Source organism: Maudiozyma barnettii, assembly GCF_903064755.1.
Source record: "Maudiozyma barnettii strain CLIB 1767 genome assembly, contig: KABA2_09, whole genome shotgun sequence".
Taxonomy (NCBI): Eukaryota; Fungi; Ascomycota; class Saccharomycetes; order Saccharomycetales; family Saccharomycetaceae; genus Maudiozyma; species Maudiozyma barnettii.
The window spans coordinates 389,859-413,624 of NW_024545246.1; the positions used below are offsets into that span (position 1 = coordinate 389,859).

The 23,766-nt window shown below is 36.0% G+C and overlaps 9 protein-coding genes across 9 annotated transcripts; 2 read left to right on the top strand and 7 right to left on the bottom strand.

The window, feature by feature from the left end:
* Positions 1 to 285: 285 nt before the first annotated feature.
* TFA1 (transcription factor TFIIE subunit TFA1) lies at positions 286 to 1,719 on the bottom strand (the record flags this gene model as incomplete). Its single annotated transcript, XM_041552319.1, has 1 exon — positions 286 to 1,719. The coding sequence occupies one exon, from the start codon at positions 1,717 to 1,719 to the stop codon at positions 286 to 288; it is 1,434 nt and encodes a 477-aa protein (XP_041408253.1).
* Positions 1,720 to 2,933: 1,214 nt separating this feature from the next.
* Positions 2,934 to 4,745, top strand: MAE1 (malate dehydrogenase (oxaloacetate-decarboxylating); the record flags this gene model as incomplete). The annotated part of the gene is made up of 1 exon (XM_041552320.1): positions 2,934 to 4,745. One exon carries the CDS (start codon positions 2,934 to 2,936, stop codon positions 4,743 to 4,745), a length of 1,812 nt encoding a protein of 603 aa, XP_041408254.1.
* A 1,631-nt stretch (positions 4,746 to 6,376) lies between these two features.
* IXR1 (DNA-binding transcription repressor IXR1) lies at positions 6,377 to 8,284 on the top strand (the record flags this gene model as incomplete). Its single annotated transcript, XM_041552321.1, has 1 exon — positions 6,377 to 8,284. One exon carries the CDS (start codon positions 6,377 to 6,379, stop codon positions 8,282 to 8,284), a length of 1,908 nt encoding a protein of 635 aa, XP_041408255.1.
* A 437-nt stretch (positions 8,285 to 8,721) lies between these two features.
* On the bottom strand, positions 8,722 to 9,537 carry KABA2_09S04092 (putative hydrolase; the record flags this gene model as incomplete). Its single annotated transcript, XM_041552322.1, has 2 exons — positions 8,722 to 9,415; positions 9,509 to 9,537. 2 exons carry the CDS (start codon positions 9,535 to 9,537, stop codon positions 8,722 to 8,724), a joined length of 723 nt encoding a protein of 240 aa, XP_041408256.1.
* A 489-nt stretch (positions 9,538 to 10,026) lies between these two features.
* Positions 10,027 to 12,360, bottom strand: TUL1 (ubiquitin-protein ligase TUL1; the record flags this gene model as incomplete). Its single annotated transcript, XM_041552323.1, has 1 exon — positions 10,027 to 12,360. One exon carries the CDS (start codon positions 12,358 to 12,360, stop codon positions 10,027 to 10,029), a length of 2,334 nt encoding a protein of 777 aa, XP_041408257.1.
* A 488-nt stretch (positions 12,361 to 12,848) lies between these two features.
* RGT1 (Rgt1p) lies at positions 12,849 to 16,805 on the bottom strand (the record flags this gene model as incomplete). The annotated part of the gene is made up of 1 exon (XM_041552324.1): positions 12,849 to 16,805. One exon carries the CDS (start codon positions 16,803 to 16,805, stop codon positions 12,849 to 12,851), a length of 3,957 nt encoding a protein of 1,318 aa, XP_041408258.1.
* A 904-nt stretch (positions 16,806 to 17,709) lies between these two features.
* Positions 17,710 to 19,341, bottom strand: PTM1 (Ptm1p; the record flags this gene model as incomplete). The annotated part of the gene is made up of 1 exon (XM_041552325.1): positions 17,710 to 19,341. One exon carries the CDS (start codon positions 19,339 to 19,341, stop codon positions 17,710 to 17,712), a length of 1,632 nt encoding a protein of 543 aa, XP_041408259.1.
* Positions 19,342 to 21,142: 1,801 nt separating this feature from the next.
* VPS24 (ESCRT-III subunit protein VPS24) lies at positions 21,143 to 21,829 on the bottom strand (the record flags this gene model as incomplete). Its single annotated transcript, XM_041552326.1, has 1 exon — positions 21,143 to 21,829. The coding sequence occupies one exon, from the start codon at positions 21,827 to 21,829 to the stop codon at positions 21,143 to 21,145; it is 687 nt and encodes a 228-aa protein (XP_041408260.1).
* A 646-nt stretch (positions 21,830 to 22,475) lies between these two features.
* On the bottom strand, positions 22,476 to 23,498 carry SPC42 (Spc42p; the record flags this gene model as incomplete). Its single annotated transcript, XM_041552327.1, has 1 exon — positions 22,476 to 23,498. The coding sequence occupies one exon, from the start codon at positions 23,496 to 23,498 to the stop codon at positions 22,476 to 22,478; it is 1,023 nt and encodes a 340-aa protein (XP_041408261.1).
* Between the last annotated feature and the right edge of the window lie 268 nt (positions 23,499 to 23,766).

The following is a 23,766-nucleotide window of genomic DNA, read 5'->3' on the forward strand; positions in this document are numbered from 1 at the left end:
TTGTTTATCAGTATAGTTCCAAATCAACATAAAAAAGTTTCAGTTTTCAATATCTAATGAAATTTTTCACCTTTTCAATCAGTGAAAAGAGCAGCTCATCGCCTCTTGATCTGAAAATAAAAAAAAATATAAAAAAAAATACAGAGAGGCTAATACAACAAAAAAAGGGAAGAAGTAAAAAAAATATTTATATTAAAAAACTTTTTTATAAAACAAGATGTAGTTATTTACTTTTGTTTGTTGCCAAGAGTGTATGCAAAAGAGAAACCAAACAAACTGTTTGTATCACACGTCTTCAAACTCTAGATCAATATCCATATCTTCATCATCGCTGTCTTTCTTTGTCTCTTCCACTTTCGAAGGCTGAGTAACGTCCTGAACCACGTCCTCAAACTCGCCATTATCATCATCCCCATTCTTGTCGTCATCATCATCATCACCGTCCATTTCAAACTCATCCACATCCTCAAACTCTTCATCCTCATCTTCTTCTTCTTGCTTCTTCTTTTCTTCACGTGCTTGTTTCTTAGCTAGTTGAGCATAGTAATCATTCAAAGTTCTTTCATTTTCTCTTTCTTCCATCTCTGATTCCGTTAGACCACGACGGTTACCATTATTGTATCCATTATTATATCCGCCGACATTAGCATTATTAGAGTTATGATCGTTATTATTATTATTATTATTATTATTCAATGAACCGTCCATTTGCGATGCTCCATTATTATTAATCGTACTATTTTCATTCATGGACATTGTAGCATTCTGAGTAGTCTGAGGATCGAATTCATCCTCTGCATCCAATCTCCCCAACGCACTCTTCCCAATAGTACTCTGTTTATGCCATTCCGGCACAGCATTCTGTTTTCTTTTCTCCTCCGCTTGTCTTTCTTGTAATTGTCTTTGAGCAATCTCATCATTAGCTGTAGTGATATTAATATGCAAAGTAGCTTGCGAATTAGCCCCTGCACGTCTCGAACTGTCGTTATTCAGAGCAGTACCCATGACATTAGCCAACGGAGCGTCTCCTGGTCTAAACATCGTACTACCTTTCTTAGGGTTATACGTATAAGCTGCATTCGATTGATTCTGAGGCGGAATCAATTTAGCCAACGCGAATTCAAACGTGTTCTCTTCGATCCTTGAATCGTCGATTTTCTTCAAATAATCGATCAAAGGTTGAATTTGATCCATCAATCTATTCAATTTATCTTGCTTTTCTTTATTCTTCTTACCTGAATCGTCTTCGATCAACGGTTCATCACATAACGAACACAAGAATTCTGTTCGATCATAATTCAACAACTGCACGGCTTCCAGTTGCGAGTATTTCGTGAGACAAATGGGACACATATAACCATTTGGAGCGGAATTCTTATCCAGGTCATCTTTGAACCGTTGCACCAGCTGGTGCACTTTCCACTTGATTGCGTCGATGGCATGAGGGAATTTGATATAGAAGTATATTCTCTCTACACTTTTGTTATTTGGTGGATACTCACGCTGTTTGTGAATGGAGATCAATCTATCTGATCTCAATCTAGCGATCAACGGACCTAATTCGGTCTTGTTGATACTTAACAACTGTTTCAAATCTTCTTCTGCGAGGACAGAATGAAATAATATAGCGTCGATCACTAGAACGTATGAACCCCCATAGAACCCTCTCACGACGAATTTCAATAACGATTTCACGGTTTCATCAATAGGCCTATCCATTTTCGATTTTATTTGCACCAGCAATAACCAACTGTTCTATAGATATATACGATTATATACAATATGCCACGGTTACTCTAGTGGTTTAACCAGGTTTCTTCTTATAAAGAGAGCAGTGATTTGCTAATATTATTATACAGGTGAGATGGAAAAAAAGAGTGGGAAAAATTAACGGTTGACAGACCATTAGGGCTATGCAAGAAACCAGGGCTACCGTACACAACGACACATCACGTGCCCACCGTCACGTGGTCCGTACACAATGACACGTTATCTTTGCCGTTCCCGTCCACCCGAAGAAAAAGCACCCGCCAAACCGCAAAAAAGAGAAGAAATAAGTTCCCACTGACCCCGCACACCGCACACTGCCACCACTGGAAAAACAGAGTCACCGCTACAGAATAATTTAATGACTAATTAAAGGATGGGCAGCACTGAACAGTTGAAAGCTGCAATCAGCCGGAATATATCGGGAGGATAAGCAAGGTCTTGCAATATATCACTCAATAAGTGGTGGTGCTATACCAGCCAACAACAGAAACTACAGCATTAGTGCAACAATAACAGTGCTAAGATTGTAAATTAGTTGAAGATAGACTGATAAAACTGATAAAACTGATAATATGTGGATTGTAACTACAGGATATCATCACCATACTCGTACCCTATATATATCTATATATATACTACATGCTACATGCTATATGATTCTTGCCATTGTGCCGGGAATAATAGGAATGGTTGTGATAATGAAAAATATCACTTGCCAAATGAAATTTATTATTATTTCCATTATTATTTCTTATATATAAGATGAAGATACAGGCATATGTAAATTGAACAACGATAATAATCTTGATATTCTTAAAGTTGAATTAGTAAAAAATTTGATATTCATTATAACGTTGCATCTCTCTAATCAGATTCTAAAAAACCTTTTTTACTATTTACCATCTACATTCGAAATTTGAAATTTGAAATTTTACAGTCACGCATCATCATCATCAATAAAGGAAAATTTCATCAAATCCCATCGCATAAAATTAATTAAAGCTGCCATAACTTTTTCCATCTCTCTCACACTCATATTTATTTATATATATATATATATATAACTATACATAAAAGAGTGCAACAAAGTTTTTTTCCATCAATTAATTAATTTAATTCAACTAGTTTTTTTTTTAAAACTAAAATAAAAGTATCAAGGAAAAATGTCTGAATTTAACAGCAGTTTTACTGCCCTTTTAAATGACGGTAAGAACGCTCAACATACTCAATTATCCGTCAATGGTGGTATCGAATGTCCGTTATCAGGTTTCCAAATTCTGAATTCTCCTTTATTTAATAAAGGTACTGCGTTCACTCAAGAAGAACGTGAACAATTCAAATTGGATGGGTTATTACCACCTCAGATCAATACCTTGGACGAACAGCTGGAAAGAACTTACAAACAATTATGTTTCTTAAGAACGTCCATCACAAAGAATGATTTCATGACCAATCTACGTGTCACTAACAAGACTCTATATTTCGCAATCATTAAGAGATACATCTTGGAATTGGTTCCAATCATTTACACTCCAACGGAAGGTGACGCCATTGCCTCCTATAGTGATAGATTTAAGAAGACCGAAGGTGTGTTTTTGGATATCACTGAGCCGGATTCCGTAGAGGAACGTTTATTAGCATTTGGTGGTTCAAAGGATATCGACTACATTGTTGTATCCGACTCTGAAGGGATTCTTGGTATTGGTGACCAAGGTGTTGGTGGTATTCGTATCTCTATCTCCAAACTGGCTCTGATGACCATTTGTGGTGGTATCCATCCAGGTCGTGTTCTACCCGTGTGTCTTGATGTTGGTACTAACAACAAGAAACTAGCTAGAGACGAATTGTATTTAGGTAATAGGTTCTCAAGAGTTAGAGGTAAGCAATACGATCGTTTTGTTAAGAATTTCATGGATGCCGTGAAGAAAATCTATCCAAATGCCATTTTACATTTTGAAGATTTCGGTGTTGCCAACGCCAGAAGAATCCTTGAAGAATACCGTACTGAAGTGCCATGTTTCAACGACGATATCCAGGGGACTGGTGCCGTGGTGATGGCCTCTCTATTGGCCGCTTTGAAACACACCCATAGATCTTTGCAAGAATGTAAAGTGTTGGTCTATGGTGCGGGATCTGCCGGTCTGGGGATTGCCGATCAAATCGTGAACCATATGGTGACCCATGGCATGTCCATTGAAGAAGCCCGCGGTCAAATATACCTGATGGATATCCGAGGGTTGATCGTTGAATCGCTAGAGGAAACCTCCACCGAACAACAACATGTGTTTGCGAAGCCCGACGCCGAGTGGGCTTCCGTGAACAAGAAATCACTATTCGAGGTTGTCTCGCACGTGAAACCCACATGTCTAGTCGGTTGTTCCACTGTCGCTGGTGCGTTCAACAAAGAGGTTGTGCAAGAGATGCACAAGTACAACAAGAGGCCGATCATTTTCCCATTATCGAACCCGACCAGACTGCACGAGGCGGTTCCTGAGGATCTAATGGCATGGACCAACAACGAGGCATTGGTGGCCACTGGTTCCCCATTCCCTCCCGTGAACGGTTACAGAATCTCTCAAAACAATAATTGTTACTCGTTCCCGGGGATTGGGCTCGGTGCCGTGCTCGCACATGCCAGTACCATCAGTGATCGCATGATCAGTGCTGCAGTGGACGAGTTAGCTGGCTTGAGTGAATTGAAAGAGGGCGATTCCACGCCAGGGTTGCTACCTGGGTTGGAAGTGATCAATAACACCAGTGCCAGGATTGCTACTGCTGTCATTCTACAAGCCATCGAAGAGGGAGTTGCCAGGATTGAAGAAAAAGAGGATCCTGATCACGCAGGTAAACTGATTCAAGTGCCTCGTGACTTCGATGGCTGTATGGAGTGGGTAAAGAAACAAATGTGGCAACCCACCTACAGACCATTAACCAAGGTCAAATTCGAACCAAGTATACATACATACCAACTGTAATCTCGATATATATACGCCAAAAAACAACATTTCGTAATACATAATAATAATAACATAGTAAGAAAAATAAAAATAAAAATACTGCAATATAACAAACAGTACGAACTTCTCATCAGATTGCAGTGAAAACGAATGAGGAAATATATTAATACACTGCCCTACATACATACATACATACATATATATATCTATATGTATGTATAAAGTTGGCAAAGTCTGGTGGTACTAGTTTCTTCCTCCACTACCCGATTATCATCAGGTATCGATATTGAAGAATACACCGCTGACTTTCTGTAAACTAGGCAGATAGGAATATATATGAGGTGACGAAGAAATGTAATAGAAATGTAATAGAAATGGAGGCAACTGAGCAGTATTAATGGTTTCGCCTGTGTCTCTGCCTGTGTCTCCTTCCACTTACTGTCTATTATTCGCAAGTGCTATTGTGTTCCATTCGTTTTGCTGTGTAGACTTTCCCCCGTTCTGCACGACCGGCAAGCCCAAGCCAAAGCCCAAGCCAAGGACGGTGGGCAGGGAGAGACGCAAACGGGCACCGCGAAATTCTCTCGCTTTCTCTGTCGCTTTTGCTGCTTGCTGCTCTCTCCTCCCACTGCAACAGAAAGACGAAAATTTTCTCTTCACGGCGAAAAGATGGCAAATTCTACACTACTTCCACCACTTTTTCTCTCTCCTCTTCTCTCCCAGTTTCTGGTCTTTCTTCGGTTCTTTTAATTAAATAAGATATTATACAACCCTTTCACTTTACCTACTTCACTTCATCTACTTCACGGTTGTTCTAATTAAGCCTGTTACTACTATTGTTATCTCTTCTCTTCTCAAAGGATACTACAACGAGATATCAACACATCTACTTCACATTTACTAAAAGAAATTGAAGGATCTGTCTGTACTTTTTAGCTATTTTGTCTCTATTCTTATTCTCTGCTGCTTAGAGATTATTACTTCAGAATTTTTAACGTACAAAGAATCCACTCCTTCTTCTACAACTTAAGAAGCACTTTTAACTACTAGTACTAATTTATTTTTTGCTAAAGGATACTATCTATATCTACTAATACTAATATTATTATTACTGCTAATATTTATATTATTACTACTAATATTTATATTATTACCATTACCAGTTTTTGCCACCCAAATATTTTATTTTTGCTGCTGCTGCTGCTCCCCCTTCTTTTCTTTAAGAAAACTTTTTATCTGCTCCATCGTGAACTGTGATAACATATATACACCCGTCTCAAGTGATAACAGTATATTCGTTATTTCCCGCTTCTCATTACAACGCGAAAAGATAAACAACCAAAACTACTGAATTTTTCACTGCTTCTTCCTTGGAAATTTGGAAATTTTTCACACAAAATAAACAAAGAAAACTAAGAACGCCAAAATAAACAAGGACCGTTTTGTTATTTGTTTATTTTCTGTCGCACGCTACTTACCGTTTATTTATTATTTATTATTTATTATTTATTATTATTACAATAATAAATAATTATAAAGGAACTTAATATTAGTTATACTAATACCAACTTATTATTATTTTTTTTTGGTTGATCTTCATCACAATTAACTAGAACATCCTCCAGAAAAAGTAAACTTCCCACACAATTATGCCTTTGTCTGGTATTACTTCAAAGAATGATGACACTAATCATCAAAATGGTAGTAATTCATTACTATCATTAGGTCAAGATCATGGCTTGTCTTATCAACAACTGGACTCTAATGATGTTAATCAATTCGGTAATCAACAAACTGGCCAACAACAAGCTGGTAATCAAAGAACTGCTGCTAACCAACAACAACAACAACAATACCAACAACAACAACAGTATCAACAACAACAACAGTATCAAGGTCAAGGCCAACAAGCTGGTCAACAACAAGCTGGTCAACCTTTATACTACCAATCTCATCCTTCTCAACAACAGGGTCAAGCTAACCAATACGGTCAATCTTTGCCTCACGATTTCGGTTACGGTGCTGCTACTGGCTCTAACTCCAATGCTGCTACTGGCAGTGGTAGTAACAACAATAATAATAGCGCAAGTACCAACAGTACTAGCAACAATAGTGGTAATGGAAGTGGTAGCAGTAATGCTGCTGCTGCTGCTGCTGCTGCCGCCGCCGCCGCCGGATCTGGTGCCACTGGAACTGGTTCAAATGCTAACAATCCAAACTTTAATCAACAACAATTCTCTGAATTGATGTATAATTCCTTTTTGACTCAATTGTCTCAAAAACAACAACCTCAACAATCTCAATCTGTTAATCAACAACAATTGAATATGAATAGTTCTTTGAATCCAGCTACAGCCGCTGCCGCTGCCGCTAATAACCCAGGTTTCATGAACCCATCAATTCAAAGATATTATCAAAATAATTTGTCAGGTTATCCTTCAATGATCGATTCTTCAAATCAATCTATGTTACAACCATCTCATCAGATTCAATCTCAATCAGGCAATCAGCAAATGCACCAACAAATGCCTCAACAAACTTCTGTTCAATACCAACAACAACAAGCTATTCAACAAGCTCAATTGCAAGCCCAGGCTCAAGCCCAAATGCAAGCCCAAGCTCAGTTACAAGCTCAACAACAACAACAATTGCAAGCCCAGCAACGCCCTCAAGGCCGCGCTAAGAAAGGTCCAAAGGGTCCTCGTAACACCGCTGCTCGTAACAATGCTAATTCTGGTAACGCTCATTCAGGTGCTGCTGGTGCAGGTCACACTACTAAAGGTGGTAAAGGTGCTAATGGTCCAAAGAAATTGTCTACTACTCAAAGTAGAATTGAAAAGAGAAAACAATTAAAGAAACAAGGTCCAAAGAGACCTTCTTCTGCTTATTTCTTATTCTCCATGTCCATTAGAAATGAATTATTACAACAATTCCCAGATGCTAAAGTTCCAGAACTTTCAAAATTGGCTTCTGCAAGATGGAAGGAATTGACCATCGAAGATAAAAAACCTTTCTATGATGAATTCAGAGTCAATTGGGAGAAATATAGAGTATTAAGAGATGAATATGAAAAGACTTTACCACCAAAGAGACCAAGTGGTCCATTCATTCAATTCACTCAAGAAATCAGACCTATCATTGTTAAGGAAAATCCAGACAAAAATCTAATTGAAATAACAAAATTGATTGGTGAAAGATGGAGAAACTTAGATCCTGCTGAAAAGACTAAATACACTGATGCTTACAAACAAAAATTAAAGGAATGGGAAAAATTCTATCCTGCTGAAGAATTGTTAAAGGTTGAAGAATCAAAACCACGTAAGAATAGGAAAAATAACAAGCAAAAAAATGCTGCTAACGCTGCTAATGCTGCTAACACTGCTAACGCCAACGCTAATGCTAATGCAAATGTTAATGCTAATGAATTGAATTTGAACTTGGTTAACCCAGCTACTGGTCACCCAGGTGATTTAAATGCTACTGGTGCCCCACAAACTATTAACCCTGTTAACACCGACGTTAATAACCTTGCCAACGGTATGATCAAGCACGATTGATTTATTTCTGAGAAAAAAAAATTCTTCTTCTTCATATTATTATTATTCATATTTTTGCCTCCTGTACTTTCCGTTTCTTTCTTTCCATTCACTACCTTTTTTATATCTAATTTGGAAAGAAAACAATGTACCCTTTTCTAAAACTAATATGGGATTATATCAACAATATTGGTGTTGTTGTTCATATCATTGTAATATTAAATCATTAAAAAAATACTCCTTTTTCTCTCTCTCTCGATCTAAAGAATAAAAACAATCAATCAAGTTTCATCCTTCTCCTCTGCTAAGTGAGATACGTTTTGTATTTTGTTTTGTTTTGTTTTGTTCTATTTCGCTTTTACGTTTTTATATTATCTGTAATTTATATGTTTTATATATATATCAAATATATTTTGATTAATTAATTAATTTACTACTGTTATTCAAAGCCATACAACCTACAAACCATATTTAGCTTTGTCAAGATCTTCCAAAGAGTTTAACATTTCACCTCTACCTTCCAAGAAGGCCTCAACATCACCCAAATGATCATATGCATCATGATGTGGAACCCACACAACATTACCACCGAAGGCTTTACCTGAGATGACACCAGGCTTACCATCTTCAAAGACAATACATTCATCCGGTGTAATCTTAGTGCCATATTTCTCATTCAATTTCTTCAAACCGATTTGCCAAATGTCAGGACATGGCTTTCCTCTGCCGTTAGCCAATTTCGGATCATCCCCAGTGGTAACAGCATCAAACAACTTGAACCCTTCAGTCAAATGGCTAGTCTTGGCATGGAATTTAGTCTGATTGGAAGATGTGCATAAGGCAATAGGAACGTTCTTCCCATGGAGATAAGTCAACAGATCCAATGCCCCTGGTAAGAATTCACATGTGGGCCACTTCAAATCCTGAGAGGCAACATTCATCCTGTTGAATTCCTCAAAAGTTAAAGGCAATTTGTAATGCTCGATTAATTTTGAACCGGCTTCGAACCCTGGAAGCCCTTGCAATTGCAATTTCACATCCCATGTCAATGGTCCCTTATTGTACTTCTCTAGGATCTCGTTGCAGGTGATGGTGTATATGTCCTCGGTGTTGACCAAAAGTCCATCCATATCAAACAGACATGCTTTAATTCTGTAATTATTCTCGGTTGTTAGTCTCTTTGAAAATAAGGTAAAAGGAAAAAAAAGTTATCCATAAAGTTTGAACCATCTGGTTTATACATACATTTTATCGTTAAGTTTATCGTTAGTCATTAGTAGAGTTCGTGGGGTACCTTGCAGGTGTTTTGTTCGCGATTCCAACTCTCGAGAGATGGTAATTATTTGGGTTGACATATTTAAAATGTGCATGCCTTGCTTATATAATAATAGTTTTTTTTTCTTTTTGACTTTTTTCATGCAGAAATTTTTCAGTTGGAATCAAGTGTCTTCTGCGGATATTTCTTTGAAAAGAACCATCTTCAAATCTTGAAATTATGCATTTCGTGTGGGGGTCCCTTGAAGAAAACTTGTAGATTTCTGATATTCTACTCCAGGAATAATCCCGAAACTATCTGGACCATGAAGATATGCAATCAACATCATGCCTAAAAACAGGAAACAGATTGCTGTTCCTGTAACTCACTGAACTCCCAAAATATCTTTTATTCAACACCATTATGAAATGTCATTGTATTATTTTATTCACCTTATATATAGAAGTATATATGTAATTTGTGTGCATGCTAAGTATCTCTCTCTTCTCTAACATGGAGGAAGTGGTGCTCTACACACTGGACATTGTAATTTGTAACTCATCCAGTTTTCTAAACATAGCGTATGGAATATATGATTACAAGGTGTCACCATGTAATCATGAATATCGACACCATGGGTTTCAGGTAACTCTTCCACATATACAGGCACCTCTGACATACATATAGCACAATCAACTTTGGCGATGATGTTATGTGGGTGATCACCAGAGGATCCCTTGTTTGCCGTATCTGCCATGTCATCAATATCACCATGTTCCTTTAACAGTGCTAAGGAAACTGGTTTGAAATATGAGTATCCTTCTGGGATAGTGTGTTGTGATAAGAACCAACGTGCCCCTAGAATATCCTGAGAATACAACACTACGATTTGGAATAATAGCCACAGCGATAAAATCACTACAAACCTCGTATCCTTATGATGTCTGAAAATATTGGAAGAATAAGTGAAGAAATAAATAATTGGTAACGTCCTAATAAATGTAGTACCAATAATAAATTTCCATAATAATGGCACTTTGTTTTGTCGTCTATTAGCCAAGTTTTCGATCCGTTCTCTTTCTCTTCTAGAAGGTATACCCTTTATGGCATTTCTAAAGACTTGGGGCCACCAATATGAGTTTAGAATGAAAATAGCTGAGTATTCAAATATTATTCTAAAGTGTCTTGGCCATGACATAGAATTTAAAATCAAAAATGTAAATGTGATTAGAGTGAATGCAAATCTTCCGTAGAGTGAACTACTGATAGATGCTTCATCCGGAATAACAACCGGTCTCTCATTGGCAGCATCTGGATCCTCAGTACGACCTCTTAACAGAGTTATGATTCCGACATTTCTCTCATTAACTTGAGATGCATAAACTGAGATCAAATATCTTGTTTCAAAGATTGAAGCCAAAATAAACGAGGCAAATGCACTGATCACCAAAGGTAAGTACAATTCAGGAACAAGAGTTGCAGAGATAAAATAAAGTGTTGCCAAACAACCATCAACTAAGTTTATCATACAAAATGTGTAAAAAGATATTTTATTTACACTGGATGGCGTATTTGTGTGTTGCATTTGTCGTAATAGAAGGTAAATCTGTGCTGCAAATAGAAATATACCACATAACATATGGATTCTAATTGATCTAATTTTCAATTCATATCTTTCACCATGTATATCGTTAGTACTCAATGAAATCCCACAATCAGGGGAATAGACCATTCCTGACGTTACCACGATGTCAGGAACATGTGTCAAATTAGCAGGCCTACCTAGTGGCCATTTCAATTCATCATCAATTATTTTTAATTGATCTTTATTGTATTGGTTCCAAGGTTTTAACTGAAAGAACATCATGAATTCACATTTCTCTATTGCATCATCGTACAACGTATTGATATATCCCATAGTGAGAGTATCTATATATTTAGACGTATTCCAATATTCGTTTATTAGTTTCTTGGATTGCTCAAATGTTTGTTTTTGCCCTGCTTTAGTCATCCCTATGCCCATATAATGAGGGAGAGCAAACAATGAATGGAACTTTGCACTTTCTGACATGGCTAAAATCCTACCAGTCTTTATGTCATAAACACCTAATGTATTTATCGAGTGCTTTTCATTTTCATTCTTATCAGTAAAATCAACCTTAACATTTAGTAACTTCCAATTTTCATCTTGACTATTAAAATATTTCTTTTTCTTTCCCTGTAGACTTGTGAAAACTTTATCCACATGTGTAAACTGGACCTTCATCTCTCCCTTTGCAAATGTAACGTTATGAATTTCATTATAATCTTCCCAATCATCCATATAAGTGTCTCCCACTGGGGGTATGTTATCCGAAAAATCTCTCGGAGGCTCATAGAAGTTCGCAAAAGGCATTCTCAACCTGCTGTATTTATCGTTTGAATTCAAGGTTATCGTACCTAATAATGTACTGGTTATTATTGGAGGGAAAATGTTTTCTTCACCATTACCTGTTATGTTCCATATACTGTCACCAATTATTTGTGTTATTTCGTCCGGCATAATCAAATAATTCTCATTGTTATACCATTGCTCATAATTCTTCGAATCTATCGGGTACGTAGCATTAATTAACGCATTTTCTGCAACATCATGATAACTCAGTTTCAGTCCTGTAATATTTTTAAAGTTGGAATTATATGTCAAATTTTGGAATGTCGAATATTCTGTTTCTAATTGTTGTGTAAAGAGGTGAAGTTGGTTAAATTCATACTGCGATGTGACACCATTTCCTCCAGGTGATGAAAAAAATAGGAATAATATCAGAATAATGAATATTAATGTATTACCATCAAGTTCCATGGTTACTCTTCTGATTATGATGTGTTAAATTTGGGTCAAATCTGCAATGCATATAAAGGAAAGGGCCTTTCTTCTTCAAATAGATATTTCTTGTAAAATATTATAAGTCTGTATAATAATGACTCCGCTTGAGATAGTAAATTGGTAGTTTCTTAACTTTTGTCTCTTTTAAAAGTTACATTTATCTGAGAAGCTTCCATCAGTTATATATTTGATATCCCTTTTCCCAGCTCAAAAAGCAGATATTACTAAAAGGGCAGCTGCACACTGCAGTAGTGCCGCGATTTCACACATACAAAAAAAATATACAAGTATAAACAAGTGAAAGTAAATAATATACTTCGTAAATTCATCTAAGTAAAGAATGCGATCGTTTTCTATAAAATCAAAACAAACCACTCTCTTATATAATACACACCATATCTCTCAAAGATATGCTTTAGGGAAACTTCTAGTTACTTAAGTTTCGTATTGCGCTGGCTAGCATTTTACTGATACCAACCTAATTCTGCGTCATCTAGTAACATCCATCCAACGTTTATAAATCTCGATATGATCCACTCATCACTTGCTACATCGAGGTTTGAGTAAATATCCGTATTCTTGTTGACGAATTTCCATTTCAATGATAGTTCTGGATTGAACTCTCCATCCATTGTTAGTGATCTGTCCTTTAAGCTTTCACTTTCAAACATCTTAAAGGGCTTCATCATACTCAATAAACTTACAATTTGCACAACCTCGTTCAAGGAATTAGATAACTTCACCACTTGTGCTTGCGCTTTCATATTATCAGTGTAAGATATTTTCATTACCACACGAATTAAAACAGTTGGTAACTGTTTGATAATATTGGTCAAATTATGTAATTCGTGGTAAACTGAAATACCAAAGGGAGAAGCAATACCTTTATTTGCTCCTGAGCTGTCACTCCCATCTCCGTCTAAACCTAATAGCTTCTGGTAGAAATCATTCGTTATCGGGGTTGTTGAACGTCCAGAAGGTGGAACATTTGGTGACGCAGTATTCATCACCATCGAAGCCGCCGTTGGGATCGAGGACACAGCAGCCTCTGTGTTATCATCAGGAAGACTACCCGAACGAGCCGCCATATGTGCGGTTGCCGAAGATAAGGATGGTCTGTTATTTGGGTCGATACTATTAGTAGAGTTTGTTCTCATCATAAGAGTTAATAACTTCAAAATTTGTTTCAAAAGACTGCATACGGTATCAGCAATTACACCAGTCATATCAATTGTCATTTTGAAATTTGGATCGTTTTTATCATTTATCGAAATTAGGTTATTAATCAAATATTGTTTTGTTTGGATCACAGCAGAAAATAACGCAGACATAGTGGTTATTTCTGTCATACTGCCGCCAATACTTCCTCTGGAATCTCTATGTTTGTGGTTTACAACATGATGAGGAAGTGCATCTGACTCATTTTCTTTGTTCCACATTTCGACACAATGTGTCATGTGTTCTGGCAACCATATTAGTTTGGTTAGATCAACCGTCTTTGTTGTGTCTATACAACTTAAAGAGATTCTCTTCATTGACAGCTGAGAGAGCAATATACCTAATTTCAAGTTCTGAATAATAATCTTTAAACGTAACGGATCTTCATCTAAACACCATTTATCATCATTGTCATCATTGCGACCTTTCCTTGGTGACATAAAAATCGTCTCAATCATGTGCTTATCTGTAGAAATATTCAATAACTTTGGACCGCCAAATGTACAACTTTGTAAAGAGTCAAATATAATCAAAGAAATATATAATCTTTTAAAAATTATCAGTGTTTCTCTTTCAAATTGCCTATTTTCTAGTCTTTCATTTTCATCAATACTCGAGTCGATACTACCATTTGGCTTATCACTCACAGAGCCCCTAAATATATTATTGTAACTAGAGTGATCTTCTTCTGGTAAAACTAGTAACTTGTATAATTTAAATTCATTAAAAATTGTCACTGACATACCTAAAACAAAGGAATTATCATAACCAACGTAACCCAAGATGTAGTTAAGAATCAAAAATGTTGATAAATATATGATTTTAATCTTCGGGGATATTATATCTTTATTTTCTCTAAATTTTGGATGGATATCAACAATCTTTTGGAAACATTCATTCAAAGCTGCTATAAATATACTTTGAACTTCAAATAATTCTTTCATTGGCAACTCATCATCTGCATCAGTCTCCTCTTGCTTAATATCCTTTTTGGCTCCTGGATCATTACAATTTTGGTGTGAGGATACATTTTTAAATTTATCGAACGGATTACTAAAATTATTATCAAAGAAATGACTGTTCTTATTTTCTTTCTTCAGGGCAACCCTTACCAATAGTTCTAAAGAGTTTCTAAACCATAGGATGACATAATTGTTTAATTCATGAATAGACGAAATTGGTTGTGTATTAACCAACAAAATATCATTTGTCAGTGTTCTCTTGTTCAATGGAATAATGGGAAAACCAACGTGTATAAATTCATAATATATATCAATCAATTCAATATCGGAGATCTGTCCATAAACTATAACGTTACCAGCCCCATTTTGGAGATGTGCTTGTGGTTTTCCCATAATGCTACGACTTTTCTTTGACATATCAGCCTTCGACGCACTGGAATCAGAGGCTACTGAATTTCCATTTACAGAATTACTATGGTTTCCATTCTTAGCGTCATCGTTAGAATCCATATCGTTCCCTGAAAGGAGAGATTCAATGGAAGCTACACTTGAGTTTCTAAGCAACCTATTATTACTGCCGCCATTGGTATGGTTATTTCTAATCTTGATAGATGGAGAAGGTTCTCTTCTTGGGTTACCTTTGATGTAGTCCAAATTTTCATTGTTTCTGATATGACTAGATGAGTTTTGAGGTTGTAAAGAAATCCTTGCAGAATCTGCTGTTGCTGGTGCAACGCTTTGTTTTCCTACTGAGGGAAAAACATTTGAACTTGATGGGGACATTGCATCACTTGTTATAGAGTTATTTCTTGATTGGAATCCTGCGGTTGCATATTGACTAAACATACTTAATGATGGATTGTAATTATTTGGATTCATACCGTCAGGATTATTATTGCTACTATTGTTATTGTTATTGTTATTGTTATTATTGTTATTATTGGTGTTGTTTAATGACTGTAATTGATGTTGTTGGAATTGGAAATATGAATATGAGTTTTGTGGTTGTAATGCAGGTGATGATGATGGTGGAGGCAATTGTGGTTGACCCATTATTATGGAATTGGAAGTCTGTCTAATGATGGATGGAATAAGACTCGAACCTCTAGATCGTTCACTCTGGGTATCATCATTACTATTATTATTATTATTGCTATTATTATTATTATTGTTATTATTAGTTGGAGTAACGATATTAGTTGGAGTAACGATATTATTTGGAGGGTTATTCATATTCGCAGTGCTTTTAAAAAATGACCAATAATTACTACCTGAGGTACTACCACTTCCAACGCTGTTATTATAACCTGAAGAACTATTCTTTTTCATATTTTGAGATGTATTAGCATTATTGCTATTTCCAGTAATCATAAAAAATTGATCCTGTTGATTAACGTTTCTAACCGATATATCACTCGATAAAGAATCTATTGAACCCTTTCTTTGGTGAGAAAATTCATGATATGGTACTTTCCAAAACTGTTGTTGTCCCAAATTAAAATTAGGCAATACCGAAGAGTTATTATTAATGTTCAGCACACCAAAGTTATTCGTTCCACCATTGGTATTTGTCGTAGTAGCACCTGCTACTGCAGTCACAGTAGTACCGATATTAGTGGGAGGACCGTAACCCAAATCATTATTCGCACCAACACCACTCCCACTACCCGTCCTGCCTCCTGTAGAAGGTGGTATATATTGGGATAATGGAGGTAATAAAATAGATGCTGAGTTTGACCGGGACGGCGTCCTAGGTATCACTTTATTGTTATTATTATTAGGATCGATCAATACAAGCTGTTCATTAGATGGTGTATTGTCATGATTCGTTGGTGTATAGACAGAAGGAACAACAACATTCCCAGAAGGTAGCAATGTCGTTGTTATCGAGTTATTTGTGCCTATAGCAGGACCAGTTGTAGTACTATTCCTAACATTACGAATCAATGGATCCGCGGAACCAGCAATGTTTGAAATATTATTTGTCTTATTTTTCTTAGTGGTACTCTTATGATAGCCTTTAGATGGACCTCTTTTCAATGGCACACGTTCAAATGTACAGGCCTCATTGTTTCTAGAACAATGTGTGCAAATTGCCCTTTCATCATTATAATCACATTTTATCTTTTTTTTCCTACACTGATCACAGGCTCTTGAGGCCTTTGTTCTCTTCTTACTCAAGGACTTCTCTTGAGAATTACTACTCTTTGTCCGCAATTCACCAGTAGACACTTTAGACATGGTAGCCAACCCTTTTTCCCCCAAGTAACCCAGTTCAAACAAATGGAATAAATCGTACGAGAAGGATCAACGATTACACAGCTCGGCTAAAACTCGAAATAGGTCCTAGCAATAGAGATAGATATATGTATATATCTAAGTTTGTGGGAAACGTGAGTTATTCAGTAGAGGAACCTAATACCAATGCATTTGAAACGACGTAATTCCCTTGTACGTTTTGCTTGTTTGTTTGTTTTAATGCAATGCAATTAAATTAAATTTTTTGGCTTGCAAATTTTGGTTGTTTGGCTGACCACCGGCGAAATTTTTAAAAATTGTCAACTTTTTCTCTTGCTGTGCACGCTGTTCTGTGTGCCTTGTGCATTGCAGGAAACACCACCAAGATAACTAACCCCCAGGGCCAAGCAAAGCTCACAACCATCTGCAATTTACTATACAAGTTTCGTTGCAGTAAGACAAGACACACTCGCGATATATATGCCAGTGCCAGACACACAGGTCGACACTCGACACTATCTGTGAACGTTACCTGTTCTTGTAGTTGCAGTTGCTGTGGCCCCCGCGTTTTCTTGCAACCCCGCCATTCGTCGTGCGTACGTTGGAAGTGGACGAATGAAGTGGGATTATATAATCGTCATCCAACTCGATATGAAACGGTACGCTACATAAATGACTCAGAAACTATTGTTCTGGTATTCGCCATCTGCTGACGCAGGATAGTGTCAGTGTTGGACTGTGCTCTATCTTGGATCGAAACTTGACAAGAAAACTTAATCATAATACTTAATCAAATACAAAAAGGAGCGTTAATAAAAATTATATACTTACTACAAAAGAACGACGTGAATCGAACGAATAAAGGTAAAAAAAAGAGGGGACAACATCGATAGAAAATTAGTTTTCCTCATAGTATAGTTCTTTTATTTGCCGGATCGTCATCATGTTCGTCATCCTCGAGGTTTTCTTCAGATATCGTCAGATCCAAATGATTTGGCTCTTTGTTAGATTGACTCAATTGCGGCAGTTGGTCATCGTCATTGGCATGGTGTCCTTGTGTCGATGCAACGTCGTCGTCTGTGATGATGCTTAGATTGTCTCTATCGTTGTCAGCATCAAACTCGTCATCTAGATTGTCTCCAAGGGATTGCAAATCACTTAGATCAAAATCGGCAACATTTTCTGGATCTGTTGGTAATTGTTGAGATACAGCCAGCATATAAGACGTATCAGTTGGTCTCCAAATGAATGAAATTATTACGAATACTGCGAAATAAACCAAAGTTGGCCAGAAGTTTGTGAAGAAAAATCTTGATCTCCAATATTGTTCAATCATGTCCAAAGTATTCATAGTAGCAAAAATAATGGACGAAATGACAAAGCCTATCAACATTATTGCTAATGATATATAGATTATTATTAGCAACCTCTTGTACATATTCAATTTCACAACTTGTCTTTGTTCTTTCAAATAACCTAGAGTTTTAGTCATTGATCTAATAATCATAAAATAAAAGATGAACATTGATACAGCTGTTGGAGCAAACGAAATAAAGACTAAAGCAGATGGATTTTCCGGATCTTGGAAATAACTTTGAATTAAAAATGCACAACATAGACAAAAACTGAAAGCTGTATAGAATTGACAACGTCTCATCAAAGTTTTATTCAATTTTGGATAAACAATACCATAACCTAAACCAATAATTAATAAAAGGAAAAATGAAAATGTTACTTTACCGGCAGATAAAATTGATAAAAAGACAGAATAAACTTTAATACCTGCAGTATTACCCTTTTCATTCTTTAAATCATAATAAGCCCAAACAAATATAGTTTCAATAGTTAAAAACATATAAAATGCTAATAAATATTTTTGTAATGGTAATAATTCATGTTTATGTTTCCAGAAGGCAAAGGAATATAATGCCATGGCAACAACATAACAAATTGCTAATAAACCATATAATGGCAAATTATTAACTTCAGAACCTGCAAGATGACCATAAGCATTTCTAAAATTAATTGTAGCTTTAAATTTAACGTTTGAATCACTTTGGAACGCGCTAACACAATAGTAACCTGTATTACTAATTGGATATTTTGTATCATGAAGACCTAGTTCATTTTGAGAAAAGGTCATAATTGGATTAACCAATGTTCTATTACTACCACTATATGGATCATAGACTGTATCAGTAATAATAAATTCACCTTCATGGTCCTCAGTACATAAACCTAAACGAATAGCATAATCATCACATAAATAGTAATGTTCACCATCACTTAAGTCGACACCTAAATGTTCAAAATCTTGGAAATCGTAAATTGCAACAATTACGTCACCACCGTCATTGATTTCTTTTAGATTAAAAGAAATGAACGGATCGACTTTCCCGCCCCAATCTTCTTTGGAATACATACCAGCACATATTTCATATTTATTTTCATCAATTGTTTCTCTATTAGCTAGTACAAGACTTGTAAAACTTAATAACAATAAAGTTATTGTCCTGAAACCAGTGAGATATTGAACCATTATTAACTTTTTCTCCCTTTTTTTATTTCTTCTGGTTTACTTGTTATATTCAAAATTAAAATCGATAGCACAAACTGCAGAAGTAGAAAACAGAGCAAAAATATAACTAGACTAAAGTAGCAGATCGCAAAGCCAAATGTTTATTTGTGGAAAATCAAATAATAATCAAATAATAGCAATAGTTACAACTTTTCTTCAGCAGTTGATTATAATTGCGTATAGAAAACAGTCGATCAACTTACAGATATATCTATATATATATATCTATCAATATATCAATCCCTCTCCTCTTCTTCTCCTCTCCTAAAATTTACAAACTCTGCCCCCATTGTATAAACTAAATTGCAATTTCAAGATGTATATAATCTCTCTAAGTTCAAGTTTTCACACTTTGTTTCCCACGTCAAAAATTGAGATAAAAATCGTTGCGAGCCATTTTTGAATTCGGCGGTGGTCCCTGCCGCAGGGTTACCCGGCCGGCCTGCTCGGTCTTTCTTTTCCCGAGTCCTGCGGGTTTTCTGAGGAAATTTCCAGTGTAATTGCCGTTGTGGAAATGTAAGCAGCTGGGTTCTCCGGCTGTTTCCGTGGGGGATCCGTCATCACATCGTGTACAGTGATCGTATTCGGTTGACATTAGCAAATAACGTCATCAATCAGCACCTCAAGACACTCCTTTCAGCAATTTTGATGACAGCATTGATACGGCTTGGGTTGCAATTGCAATACACAGATCACCCATCGTTAAATAGAAGCGATTGGTTGACACTATACACAGTTGTTACTGGATTAGCAGACATGGGTAAAGTTCCATCGTCGATCGGAATACTAATTTGGGTGACCGGGTTAGAATCCATAAAACAGAAACATCATTTAGGATTTACTTATCAAGAATTAACTCAGCAAGGAACATTTCAAAGCTAGGACCTAGAACTCACTGGTTGTTTACCCTGATATATACTAGAATCATTCCGAGAGCTGATGGATGTGAAAGAGGTGGACTAGGAGAATGTGAAGTATTGCTGTCATCTGGAATATCGCATTTATACCAATATGGTCTGGCAATGTTGCTCTTCTTTGGCGACGACAAACAGAATGTTTTAGGTTTCATTCTTGGAAAAAGTGTATCGAGCTTTTAATGCCTTGAAATGTTATCTTTGTAAATTGCACTCGTAGCCACATATCGCGTTGTATAAGCATATAAACATATAATAGTTTCTTGGCTCTCTAATAACTTCTTTTTGATGATGTTCAGACATATCGAGGGAGAGTACTTCCTTCCTGGTCGATACAGTCCAGGACGTTTATATTTCTTCTATCTTCATCTAGAGCGGTATATTGGAAACCATATTGTTGCTCTATAACTGTCCTCATGATGCCTGCTTGCTGCCAACAACAATATTAAGTTTGCTGAAAAAACCTCTCCAATGGATCTATTTTTAATTTCTTCTTCTTCAAGATTTATATCTCAGTTTATATATAAATATATTTCTATAAATTCTAGATATCGATTAACAGCTAGAGGTTGGTGTATGATTTTGCAGAATTCTTCACGCTTTCAATAATTTCGTATAATATTGGAAAAGCCATGAAATGCCAAACCTCAAAGTAACCACATTATATATATCATTATTACACTCTACATACTCCGGTAAAGCATTTTCCTATATTGAACTTTAGTGATAGAAAATCGTAATTCTGGGACCCAATTTTTGGTGGTGTGCGATATATGCTCATTTCAATTGAAACTAGGGTAACCATATTTGAATACAAATGTTTACAACAAACTATATATACATACACATTAACTTTGCAATGCCCTCAATCTTTCCTTCATGTCACTCAACATCTTATCTGCTTCCTCATCGATATTCTCCTCGGAAACCTCTTGTTCCGTTTCGTTGGCAACAGGCTCTGGTAATTCCGGTGTAGTAGTTGGAATTTCATCAACAGCAGCAAATTTTTGCGTTGTGTACTGCTCTACAATCTTATTGACTTCTTCATTGACTTCCTCATCCAATTCTTCGTCTTCATCTATGGACTCCATAGTGTCGTCGATCATCTCTGTAATGATTCCCGATTTCATCAACTCTTTCTCCAATTCAACCATAGTGTTCCGTATTTGAGGTAATCGTACCAACGAATTGACCTCTCTCATTAAATCTGTATTGTTAGCCATCTGTGTAGTCAACGTTTTCATCTTGTACGCTTCTTCTATTTTCATTCCAACAGATTCCAATTGAGCCTTTGACGTATATAATCTGGAGTATTGCTTATTGATCCCATATAATTCCTTTGCAAATATTTTCACAGTCTTTATATCATTTTTCTTAGCTGCTCTCCTGATTAATTGTTTGGATTTATTTTGCAGCTGGCTCAGTTCATTTAATGACCTATCTACACTTCTACCATTCTTTCTTAAAATACCTTTTATCTTCCGATGTTGCTCCTTCTCATCGGGCCCCCACAGAGCTTTCTTAAAATAATCCATTGTTGGTTAAAAAACAAAACCAATTTAACAAATACGAAGAAGTAAAACAAAGGGTTTCTTTTCTTTTCAGTACATTAACGCACTCGACACCATCAAACAAACCTATATAGCTTCTATTTCTGCCTTCTTGATATTTCATCTTTGTAAAATGTACGTATATTTGATGATCATGATGGCTCCTCCTTCAATACGTTTTTTCGTTTTGGGTTTTAATTTTCTGCTTACTTTGACTACCCGTAGATAGCACTCAAAAAAGTAAATGAAGTAATGATAATAATAAAGAATTTGAATAAATGGGAGACAAATAATTATCATCTGATATAAAGGCTACTTAAGTTTTAGTAGTAGTGTTAAAATATCGAGCACAACGACTCTGTTACTAATACATACATATATGTAAATGTTTTATGTAATATAATACAAACAGGGTTTGGTAAAATGTCTTAAGTATATGATCTACTTCGATGAATTAATGACTATTTCCCGTACTTTGAGAAAAAAAGTTAGAAGATGATGATAGTAACCTTGTGACCATCGGTCACCGTGATACATAGAGGAGGGGAAAACATTTCAATTATCTTCATTCATGTAATAGTTTATTGTTATTTTTTGGTTAATTATCCATTGTCGAATGTTTTTTTCCATTTTATATTTCACTAGTAGGTGTTCCAAAGATATTCGATCTATCTACTCTTTTTATTTTAGTCTTTGTTTTGGAAGGAATTGCCTCAAAATCATCAGAATCGCTTTCATAGACGGTATGTTCAATATGTTTCTTAGTCTTGCTAGTTGGCTTGCCACCATTATTATCATTACTGGAAGAATCTAACATGTTTTGAAGTTCTTCAAGTCGTTGTTGTAATGACACTTTCCTCTTTTCATTTTGCTGCCTTATATTAAGTTTGTTTTGCAACACACGTATCTGATCTTCTAACAATTGTAATTCCGATGATTCTGTCATTAATATATCAGTGTCCGTCGGATGCACACTGGATGATTGTCTAGTTTTAGGGGTCTGACCTTCTTCATACGAATCACTTAGAATTCGACTTATATGTTCCACGTTTTTTATTAATGTTTCAAGTTTTTGAGTATGTTGAATGTCTTCCTTTGATGTCTTCGCAGTTTTAAAACTACTTACATCGTCGTCGTCCTCATCGTCTTCGTTGTCGCTATCACCTACATGGCGGTTTGTAGGCCTATAAGGTGTCGTAGTGTTTTTCTCTCTTCTTTTATTTATTTGAATATAATCTGTAGGTTGGCTCATATTCTGAGACCTTGTTCTTTGTCTTTCTTCTGAATCTCTTCTATCTATTTCATTCTTATACCTGTCGGCCATTTCGGTATATTTCCATAGTTTAGATCTAAATTCATTGTTTTCTGCTTTCAATTCATTTATTTCCCTTTGTTTACCTTCCAACATAGTAGTCAATCGTTTATTTAGTTCTACTAATTCATTAAACGTTTGGGCAGATAATTTATATTCGGGAGGAAGGAATGTGTCATTTGCATTTACATTATTGCTATTACCGTATAGTTTGCCTTTACTGGAACCATTACCTTTTCTCAATGGATCATTGAAATAATACTTATCATCTACGTTGAATGCATTGGGCCTAACATTGCCAGTTCGTGACATATATCTTCTAGGTGTAGGCGAGATATTCATGCTCAAAGAATATGGAGATGAGAGTGTGTGTGTGTGGGGGGGGTGAGGAACTCAACAAAAACAGAAGAAAAAAAATCAGAGACGCTTGCGTTCTTCTGCTTGATTCAGGGATCAGTCGCAATGGAAGTTTGTATGTTTTAAACAAGATATGCTTATATGTTTATATACATTGTGTTCATCATTTTGTAAATACCAAAAAACTTTACTCGCGACGATAAATAAATAATTTGTTACAAAAGAAAAACAAACCTGACGCGTCATACAAAAT